General features: G+C 44.1%; 1 protein-coding gene across 1 annotated transcript; it reads left to right on the top strand.

The window, feature by feature from the left end:
• The first annotated feature begins 45 nt into the window (after positions 1-45).
• Positions 46-6284, top strand: lpxn (leupaxin). Its single transcript, XM_062556760.1, has 9 exons — positions 46-173; positions 1634-1749; positions 2205-2260; positions 2965-3064; positions 3416-3679; positions 3900-4073; positions 4501-4582; positions 5135-5283; positions 5619-6284. The coding sequence occupies exons 1-9, from the start codon at positions 161-163 to the stop codon at positions 5889-5891; spliced, it is 1227 nt and encodes a 408-aa protein (XP_062412744.1). The 5' UTR covers positions 46-160; the 3' UTR covers positions 5892-6284.
• The last annotated feature ends 5216 nt before the right edge of the window (positions 6285-11500 follow it).

Genomic DNA, 11500 nt, shown 5'->3' with positions numbered 1-11500 from the left:
TTGCTGAAGTGAGAAAGGAAGCCACCACTGAGATGAGATCTGGTTGCTTTGTCACATGGGCGTCTCTTCACAAATCAAGTCACAGCTACAAAGTGCACACAAGCACGTAACAGCCCACACATACACAGCCAACATAGCAACCATCAAATAATCTCTGAACATGGATGAGTTAGGTAAGTATGCAATATCTTCTCCTGCCGCTTTAAATGTTTCAAGTACTTTTACTTTTCATGCCTAATGGATAGTAGAGACACTCCTAAGATGTTTAAGGGCAAACGTTCACTGATGATCAACACTGTTCCTGATGGAATGTTTATGTTGTGAATGTGAAATGAGTGGGGCTGTGTGGTGTCTTTTACCACAGAAGTTTACTCTGACGGGAATGGCCTGCTGGGTTTTTTTTTTTTTCAGACCAGATGTTGATTTTGATTTTCCACATGGTGATTTCAGATGTTTACCTTTTACAAACCTCTTTTGCGAAAAACTAAACATCTCTTTTCATATAATTTTATTTTATTCTATTCACTAACAATGGTCATGGTCTTTGAATGTGTAGAGAGGTAGGCCTGAAAAAAATCACGGGTTGTCAAGTGGACTTCATTCATTCATTCATTTATCTGGGTTAGCTCCACAGCACACCCAACGCGTTCCTTGCCTTTTTTAGATTGTTTTATTGTGACCAACAAGAGTGGCAATGCGTTTTTCTGGTTCAATGCCCAAGTGGCGTTCATACAGTAGGGTATGTTGTTCTGTGTCTCAGTTGGAATAAAAGTATATGATTGTTACTGTAGATGTAATCCAGTGTAAAACTGCAGTGAAACATCTCAGGTCTTTCATCAACTCAGTTCAAATGAATAGCTGCTACTGTAGGTCTGTTTGGTCCAGTTTTATGAGAAAATATGGAGGCCCCATTGCCCCATAGTGTAAGGTTTACGCTGTTTGATAAAATAGGCCTACTGTATGCCAAGACTCGGTATTATTATACTTTTTGCATTTCTAAAGGTAAAGACATTGGGAGTTTAATACTTCTTAACTATTCTTACTGTAACTGCTCTATCATATCATTTTTCAGAACAGATGATTGAGTCACCAGCCTTTGGTGGTTCAACTTATTACTCAAATACAGTCAGTATTCTGATTGTTAACGTGGGTGAATTTCAGCGTAAATTTTGTTTGTCACCCAATTTGCTCTTTCACTTCCGTCAGAGTAATAACTGACTCACTTCCTCAGGAAACAAGTTAGCAAAGACTGTCTTCACCTTGCAAACCACATTTGACAAAGTGGCAGAAATGTACTATATCTGCATCTGTGAAAGTGAATTTATAAACACATCTACTGGCAAAGGTCGTCATGTTTCAATGTTCTAAATGTGTATTACATTTATATTAGAGATGAGAGATGCTGTGATCACTACCACATGTCATATCAGTGAATATATTTTTTTGGTGTTTCGCTGCTATTGAAATGTACAGAGTTGTATGTTCATAAAACAAGAGGATAAACAACTTTTAAGCATTTGAGCTTTTCACTACCAATTATTTTTCTAAAACATGGATATTGGATATTATCTCCTGTCTTATGGACCACATAGTTCCCAAATGTATGTTGTTGTTATGTTTTTTTTTTTTTCAGATTTACTACTTGCAGAATTGGCTCAGACCTCTGATAAAAGCACAATTGCCCCTGGAGCAGTTGTTAAGACAACAGTGGTGTCTACGAACACAGAAACAAGGAACAGTGGATATGGGGTAGGCGCTTTAAATGTGCACAGTTTTGTCTTTTGTTTTAAGGCAGCGGTTCCCAAACTTTGCCCCCCCCCCCCCCCCCCCCATGCACCACGTTCTGCGTCCTAACTCAGCTCGCGTTCCCCCACCATCCAACACACTATTGACGCATTCAATGCCTCATGTTTTACCTTTTTTAAAAGATGAAAACGTAGCTGACTATATAGAGTTTACAAATGATTTCCTTTAATGTCATGTTCCTGTATAATTATAACCAGATTCAAAATGATTAATTTATTCATGAATTAATTACAGAAAAGTACATTTTTAACACCTTTCTGCCATAGCCCTTTTCATCTCGTGTACCCCCTAGAAGCAGTTTGCATACCACTATTTCGGAATCCCTTTTTTAAGGTAACTATTTACAGATCACTCCAGTCATAGATCTGAACAGAGGTGTTATTATCCGTTTGTAACAGATTCCAACCTCAGGTCTCACAAGAACAGGACAGCCCTCTGCGAGCAATGTTTACAGGTACATCACAATGTTATTTTCCCCTATGATATCATACTCCTATGGCACCTTGGTGCTTTGCTGCTATTGCTTGGTTCTCTACAAATTTGATCAATGGGTTTCTGTTGGAATGGCATAAGTGTGTCTACCTCCTTCCTTCCTTCCTTCTATCTCCTACTCTTTCTAACATCTCCTTTGATTACACATTGACTTCGGCACTCTTATCCTCCAGTGTTCTTGTCGTGTCTTGGTTAACCCTGCCTGACCTGCCGGCAAATTTGGATTTCACCCGGCAGCTCAGGCCGGAAACCTGCACATCTATCTCCCCTGCTTTCTGTCTACAACCTCCAATCACAAACTAGCTTATCCAAAAGACGCATCGGAACATTAGTCTGATCTAGTCTGAGGACTATCCAAGCAAGCAAATCATTTGAACAATGCCCATTGATCACGCCTCTTGTGCAGTAGAAATAAAGCGGGGACTCCACTACTGTTCAATCTTACAAGATCAAGCTTAGTATGGTGATAGCCAGACTAGTGGTGTTTGTAAAGTTATATGTATTGTTACCTAGAGTCTCCTATGCAATGTAGCTTGAAATGTTCATTCTTATTTTGTAAGGCACTCCTGCCAAATTAATAAATGTAAATGTAGATTAGAAAAAGAAAAGAGGAATGCTGTAGTATCAAGAATGGGATGAATTATCCCTCCTCCCTGTTTTAATCAGTAATCCATCAGGCCGAGGGGCCAGTGAGCCAATGAGTCCAGCTACAGCCACCCGAGAGCTGGACTCCATCATGAACGAGCTGCTGGGATTGGACCTGGAGGTAAGATCTGCAGCTCGCACTCCTCACCCTCCACTTCCTATCAACTCTGTACCACTTGACGATGTTCTACAACCTGTCAACAGGGGGCAGCATATTCCTCCTCAATGCAGGCTCTGCCTCGATGGTTGTATGTGTGAGATGCATGTAAACAATTCATGGATGTTGTTAGACAACATGACCCGAGTGTTGCTGCTGCTAACTCGATGTGAAATTCATGAAATTGTTTTCACATTCCACAAGGAAAAAGTTGACTTGAAGAAACCAAATGCACAAAATCCAAATGTTGTTTTTCATAAGTTTCATATAGTTCATAAATATTGAGCATTGTCTTGACATGTTATTTCCTGACAGGCCCCAGAAACAGGGCCTACATCCGCCCCACCACCTCTCGCTCAGAAAGAGAGACGGAGTGTGAAAGATAAGACAGAGAGGAGTGTGGAAGTATCGGCCGACAAGTCAAAGTCACCCGAGACATGCACGGACGTAGCAAAGCCAAAGAAGACTGACGCCATCGACGATCTTCTGGGGGGCCTCAGCTCCGACATGGAGAAGATGGGGGTTCGCACCACTGCCAAGGGCCACTGTGCTTCCTGTGGCAAGTGTATTGTTGGAAAGGTGAAGACTGTGGACATTAATTTATTTATAGTATATCTTTATCACTTTTTTCAGTGAGACAAGACAAGAGACAAGAGGGTGAAATCAGGAATGGGTCACGGGGTTGGGATCTTACCACAGGATGCTGCCACTTGAGCCATAGCTTCTCCAGCACATTGGTGACTTGCCCAAGTTCTCTGTCAGTCTCTGATTTCCCTCTCCCTTGTTTGTCCACGTGCAGATCATCACGGCACTGGGGCAGGTGTGGCATCCTGAGCACTTTGTGTGCGTCGCGTGTAAACAGGAGCTGGGCACAACAGGGTTCTTTGAGAGAGACGGCAAACCCTACTGCGAGAAGGACTACCAGGAGATCTACGCGCCCAAATGTGCCTACTGCAAAGGCGCTATTGTGAATGTAAAGTTGAATCCTGAAAATGCTGTTCTAGAATATATAGAGTATAATAATGTATACTTAGAATACTTATACCACTACTTACACATAGTTCTAGCCAAGTTCTAGCCATAGTTCTAACCAAGAAAGTACATTTTATGTGGACTGTTCAATTACATCTCTTATCAAGAGGAGTATCTATCTATGATCTATGAGTGGCTTGGCAATATTCTCTTAAACATAAATAGAAGTTATAGCTGTAGGTTATTTCTCTTGCCACTATGCATTTGATGCACAGCTATTTCAGTATTCATTAAATCTCTATTACCTTAGTGTCTGATATTACCCACACCCAAGCCCTGCCACTTTAAATTAAGTGTAGATGAACTGGTTTATTTTACGGTCTGATCAGCCAGCAATCGCTGTATTTGCTTTTCTATATTTAATTCAGAACATCCTGACGGCTATGGATCGTACCTGGCACCCAGAACACTTCTTCTGTACCCACTGCGGAGAGCTGTTTGGAACGGATGGTAAAGTAGCCACAGTAGTCTACAGAACAGCCATTAACATTCACTTACTCAAAAAGGACATCGTAGGGATCTAATAGTTGCCTGGAAACTGTTGCCTGGAAAGTCTGCTGTGCTGATCTCCACTGATAGTGAAGTTCTGCTTTTCTTTCTTTTCTTTCTTTTTTTAAAATGTGCTTTTTAAACAAAGGTGACATTAAGAAGTGTAATGGAATCTATAAATGATTGCAAGCAGGTGCATGGATTACACCCTATTTGAAAAAAAAGGACATTTAAGCTTCTCTTCTCTGGACCTGTCAATCATGTTAAAATAACATGCCAGCCACCTTTATTTCTGTGGTTGACTGATTCGAAGAAGAATCATGAGCTTTTTCGGAAGATCTCACATCTTCCGAAAAAGCTCATGATTCTTCTTCGAATCAGTCAACCACAAAATAAAGGTGGCTGGCATGTTATTTCACAAAAGTGTGAGTCACGTCCAAAACTGTGGTAAGAGCAGTATAACCAGAGTGCAAGTGTGCAAGAGTGTGTATGACTAACCTGTTTCCTGCACAGGGTTCATGGAGAAGGAGGGGAAGCCATACTGCACCAAAGACTTCTATCAGCTTTTTGCTCCCAAGTGCTCTGGCTGCAGCCTTCCGGTGAAGGAGAACTACCTGACAGCCGCCAATGGCGTGTGGCACCCGGACTGCTTTGTCTGTGCCGTAAGTCGTTTGGGCCAAATCAGGGCAGAATTACTCAAGGGGCTCATGCCACGTCTCTGTTAAAAATGTCCTTCAAAAGGCTGTAGTTTCACATGGTTATGGAATAGTGGAAAAGATTTCAGGCATTTGCAATGAACAATAATGTCATCATTCTTATTATCAAAACAATAATACAATCTAGCTGAAGGCAACGTGTTGTTCTGTTACTGTTTTACCTTGATATCCTCATAAGGACATCCATGCCTTGGGCCATTACACAGTCATGACATAACTGTAGACTGTGCCAAGCCCTTAATCCCTCTGCTCATCCCATGCCCTCGTTCATGCTCTTGCAGGACTGTTTGCAGCCCTTCCAAGATGGCTGTTTCCTCGACATGGACGGCCGCCCCCTGTGCTCCCTGGACTTCCACAAGCGGCAGGGGACGCTCTGCGGGAGCTGCGGAGCCCCCATCACCGGCCGCTGCATCGCCGCCATGGGCCACAAGTTCCACCCCGAGCACTTTGTCTGCGCCTTCTGCCTCCGGCAGCTCAGTCAGGGCGTGTTCCAGGAGCAGGAGGGCAAGCCATATTGCAAGGTGTGCCACGGGAAACTATTCATGACAAAGTAACACGGTGCTGTTTTTATACCCCCGGGAGATCAGTTAGGTTAGTTAGGGTCAGGGCCAGGGGTGGGTTTGGGTAAGGTGATGTTTTCTAATAGTAATTATTCGACATCAGTTTGTTTTAAAGACTGAACTTCAACAAACCATCTGGTCTCTTTGTAGATTGACTGTCCAAGTAAAGTTTCGTCAATTCTGTGTTTATTATATTCTATGGATGGGAAGGGAATTGATTCTGCAATATCCTTTTAATGATTCTGACTGAATTTACTGTTTTTCTTTTTTTTTGGAAATGAGCTATAGCTAGAAAAAGACACCAGACTGCTTGCTGCTACAGTAATATATGGTATGAAAGACACATAGTGCTAAAACGATGTAATAAAGTGTAGTACAACTGCAAAAGTTACAATGCTTTCATTAATTTCCCCTTTTATTGTATTATTGGTTTTATTGACTATAGTCAGTTTAGCCCACTGTGGTTTGAGTATATAACAAACCACCAGAGAGAACTAAAGGACAGCCAGAACACACATTCCCCCTCAGCTACCACTACTGCCGGAGGTCTTTAGCTCTTCTTTTTTTCTGCTACCACAGTCACAAAGCCTACAACATGTTATGAGCGCAAAACAAGAAACACAGAAATAGTAGCACTGATGTCAAGGCAACTACATAGATTGCCATCAGAGATCCTGTGCCTGTCCAGTTTGTCCACTGGGCGTGGGGAGCGCTGATCTGTAAAGAGTCAGAGGTGCGTCCAAGACTGCAGTTCATCATAAGCCTTGCTGTATGGCCCTGACAGCTCTCTCTCTCACCCTGTGATATGTAATCCACCAGGCCATGCCGGGGTCTCTAGCGCAGGGCTAACCACCCCCGTCAAGATGACAGCAGGAATTAGAGGGCAATTTGCCTCTGCACTTTCAATTATCTAGTCCGCCGGACAAACTTCAGGCTGCCGGAGATGTGGCTAAATGTGAGATCAGCAATCCAGGAAATAGCCTGCAGGTGTTTTGATTAAACACATTTAATGAGGCTGAGACACTTAAGTGTGAGCTATTGTTTCCTTGCCATTTTGGAATAAACCGAAAATACTTCCCAAAAGATTGTCGGAACATGTTTTTTTTTCCTGATTCCATGAACTGAGGCCAAACACCTGCAAGCTTTTCTGCCTGCTGCTTCCCTGGCTGCAGTGTAAGGTATTGGCATTAAAGCTGTAAAAAAAGTATGCTGAACATCAACAAATATTTTTCTTTTCTGCGAAAGAACTCACGACTGCAAATGAGCTAATAGCCGGTTGTTGATCAAATGGCTATACTCTTAAACCATTTCACAGTGTGCAAGAAATCTGCATTTCATTTTAAGTGTGAACACTGTGCCAGGTAAACATATTTTTAATGTTAGGATCGGGGCATATTAAAAACTTTGTCTCAAGCTGCGATACAAATGATTCTGGACCCACTTTTATGAACAGGTTCAGTGGTCCACCCCAACATAATAATTGCTCAACCTTAAAAATACTTTCCACATCTCATTTACCATTAGAGGTCATTCTCCAACTCCAAATGCCGTCGGAGACCAGCTATCAGAATTTTATAAACTCGTATTGCTGTCATTTACAGGAGTTCTTATGATGGTTACTAATAGATTTGAGCACTTTCCCTTCTTAAAGCATTTCAGAGAAACGGTTTGATCCTCCTGATCCCTGTTGGGGGTTTCTGGGCATCGTGCAGAGAAACTCGTAGCATGGAAGGCTGATGGCAGCGTAAGAGCAGTCGGGAGGGTGCGAACGGATAAATCACAATCTCACCACCGCATTAGAAGACACCCCGACTCTCTCTTCTTCTGAATTAAAACAAGCCGTTGTCACAACACTGGCCGAGGCCTCCTCCTCCTCTGTTTACAGCCCCTCTGCTCTCGTAACTGTAAAGCCTACTCTAATGTAGAGCTTCCTGCGCAGGATTGGATCAGCGCTTTGTATGACAACAACTCAGCCCAAACAGTGCAGACATTTTAAGTTGTGACACTAATCCTGTCAAACTGTATACAGACAGCCGGGATGGCTGCCGAGGGATACTGCAGTCTGCTATACTAATTGAGATGCAGCCAAAAAGGAGAAAAACAAAACAAGCAGGAGAGTCCCAAGGCATCATGCTGTAAACGTGCAGAGAGAGGGATAGGGGAAGAAGGAGAGAGAGAAAGAGGGAGAGAGAGAGAGAGAGAGTGAGTCATGGAGCCAAACTGTTCAGATGCATGGGTGGAAGTATGAAATTGAGTATGAAGTTTTCACAGGAATTAGAAAAGGGCCCCTGAAATAAAACACCATCTGTGGGGGTTTAGTGTGTGTGTGTGGGGGGGGGGGGTGGGGCAGTGGAACCCAGGTGGCATTTACAGCTGAGCGCAGGGGGTAAGAGAACCCTGTGTGTGCGCACCGGACCATGGTTATCAGAGCGGGAGGTATCTGGAGGCAGGGAAGTGGAGCGGGAGGAGAGGTGCCCCAGAGTGACACTGAAACGTTACTCGGCGTCTCAACTGCCCCGTGGCCCCTCGGTCACCCTGCGCGGGGCACTGGAATGCCCAGACAGGTATAGTCCCACTGAGGGTCACGCACCCACGCGCGTCACCTCTGCTGGCAGGGCGAGAGAACCCGCGACCCCTTAGAACTACCACAAGGGCCAATAACTGTCCAGCGGGGACGAGGCACTGACTGCCAAGACTATCAGCTCAACTGCCCACACACACACACACACACACACACACACACACACACACACACAGACATCACACTCATGAACTGACCTGCGGAGGTTCGTTTCCCCCCAAAAAAGTGTGCATGGTTAAAATGAAACATAGCCTATAAAAACGGAGTGGAAACAAGACACAAGGTGGTGAGGAGAGGTCAGGGCAGACATAAGATATGCCCACAGACAAAGGGGCCAGTTGTGCTATATGCGAACAAAAAAAAAAAAGTGTTTTGCTGATCGCCGTGAAAATATGTTTTAACAAGTATTAAACCAAGGCTGGTAAGCAGGATGGACGATCATGGAACAAAAAAAGCTCTTTGCTCAGCTGACTGGAGACGCAAAACGCTGCTGACAATTATTGGCTACGCGGCTGTGTGAATGCTATTAAAGTGAAAATAGAAACCGCTTGTCAAACAAAGTCATGATTAATTTGCGAGTATAAAAGAACGATTTGTGGCCAACCACAACATGGGCTATGATATGGCACTTCCACCACACACATACCAGTCCCCGTGCTTTTCCCTGGTTAATGTCGCCGGAGCTGCGTTTGTTCAGAAGTGAAATTACCATAGCTCTCTGACACAAGCTGGACTGTTCCTGTAACCGAACTCCAGCAGGTAATACTGAGTAATGTGTTTTTGTAACTGACCTCACAGAGAAACCATCCGGTTTGAACGTAGAGGCTTCTGACAAAATCAGGACACAGCAGAAACATTTGTGTGTGTGTGTGTGTGTGTGTGTGTGTGTGTGTGTGTGTGTGTGTGTGTGTGTGTGTGTGTGTGTGTGTGTGTGTCTGTGTCTGTGTGTGTGTGTGTGTGTGTGTGTGTGTGTGTGTGTGTGTGTGTGTGTGTTTGTGTCTGAGAGAGAGAGAGAAAGAGTGTGTGTGTGTGTGTGTGTGCATGTGTCTGTGTTTCAAAACTTCAAAGCTCTTGTCTCAATTGCAAAACTATCTCAAAATGGCGTTTGACTGAAGCCAGCGAACCATATTAAAGGGATATTGATTTCCAAGGGCTGGTCAGTCTCAAGATGAATGCCACACTCATAGAGCACCAGCACTGCCAGCAGCACATCAATACCCTCAGAGTTACTGTTTCCAGTGCAGAATAGATGTGTTCAGTAAGTGGAGGGGAAACATGACGGCTTCAACACCCGCCTAATTGCTTCCCTGTGACAGTGAGCGGCGAAATTAATTAGAGGTGCACATTCATGGCCCGGTGCCGGCCGGCCCACCCTCACCTGTGTTTGTCTTGGCCCGTCGGTGGCAGGCCGCAGGTATCACACCTGATTAATGACTGGCTCCTCTGTACCGGAGGACTTCCTGTTGTCCTTGGCCGAGGACCTGCCTGCCAGCACATATACGCACACACATGCACACTCACTGACACACACACACATACACACACACACACACACACACACACACACACACACACACAGACACACAGACTCAGACACACAGACTCAGACACACACAGACACAGACACACACAGACACAGACACACACACACACAGACACACACACACACACACACACACACAGACACACACACACACACAGACACACACACACACACACACACACACTGACCTACACACACAAGAACACACACAGACACAAATACATATAGACATACACACATAACTTTACAGACAGACACATACACGGACGCATACACACACAAGCACACAGACACACATATACACACACTCATTCATCATTCACACACACATTGGCACAACTTCCACATGTGCGCACCCATTTTACACATGTATAATATCATATCAACAGCTTTGGATTTTCATACGGTCTAGTCAAAGTGTTCTCACATTTGGGCGCAGAGTTCTGTACAGTTCAACAGAACTATGATACTACAGTACATGGAGCTCTGCTCTCTGTTCTCCAACTACACGTTCTGAAGGCTCTCTCCGGTGTTTGCTGGCAGTTCCTCTCAACCAACGTTCCAGCCATGTAAACACAGAAGACCGTCTGCTTACCGACATCAAAACACGGAACAATCCGCTCATTAATCCTGATTTGCGCGCATGAATATTTTTATAGCACACCAGCCTTCTTGTTTTACAGGGACGGAATGCAAACAAGTCATCATTTTGAATGACTTCAACTTTTCTCCGCACTGAAAACATGATATGAAAAATATACTAGCATTTTTTTTTATATAGATACCAGGTTTTACTGCTCTCAAATGAAAACAACACCCATCCTGTGTTGCACTGCGCTATCCGGCAACAACAAAAACAACAACAACAACAAGAGAGGCAACTTTACACGCACACGCACACACTTAACTGTGCGTGCGGAGAGGTCAATGTGCTTTCCATTGTCTCCTTGATTTCTCCACCGGCTTCTTCCCTGAGCCAACCACGCCTGCTTTTAAGCCCTGTCCTGCATGTGTTCTTTATCAGATGTTTAGATATCGGATTCGAGTCAGAGGCTTAACACATGAGTTGGCTGGGATGTGGCTCTCCATTCCTGTCCTCCGGGGCCGTACGAACGAATGCATCTGTCCATCCTGCTGTCAGCCCTGTCTTCTGAGGGATCCCGTCCAAGACGAGCCATGGCTGATGTGGTTAGACATGCATCGGGGAAAAAACAGTGATTCATACGACAAGACCCACGCAGTAAAACGAAAACAAAACAGCCATCTAATTGCACCAGCAGGCCCATCTATTGTCCGGTGATTGCTGTCTGACACTCCAGTCTACCGGATGTCCACCGACCACTGAGTACATGAAAAATTGTTAATGTTATGGCCTTGTGGCTCTGTCAAAACGACATATAATTCTTTCACAGACTCGTTCATAAACACGCATCTAGTGTATATCTTACGTACGACGTAACTGTACACACACATATATCA

Source organism: Sardina pilchardus, chromosome 15, assembly GCF_963854185.1.
Source record: "Sardina pilchardus chromosome 15, fSarPil1.1, whole genome shotgun sequence".
Lineage (NCBI taxonomy): Eukaryota > Metazoa > Chordata > Actinopteri > Clupeiformes > Clupeidae > Sardina > Sardina pilchardus.
Note: the sequence above shows the minus strand (reverse complement) of the source record. Positions and strands in the feature narration are given on the sequence as shown.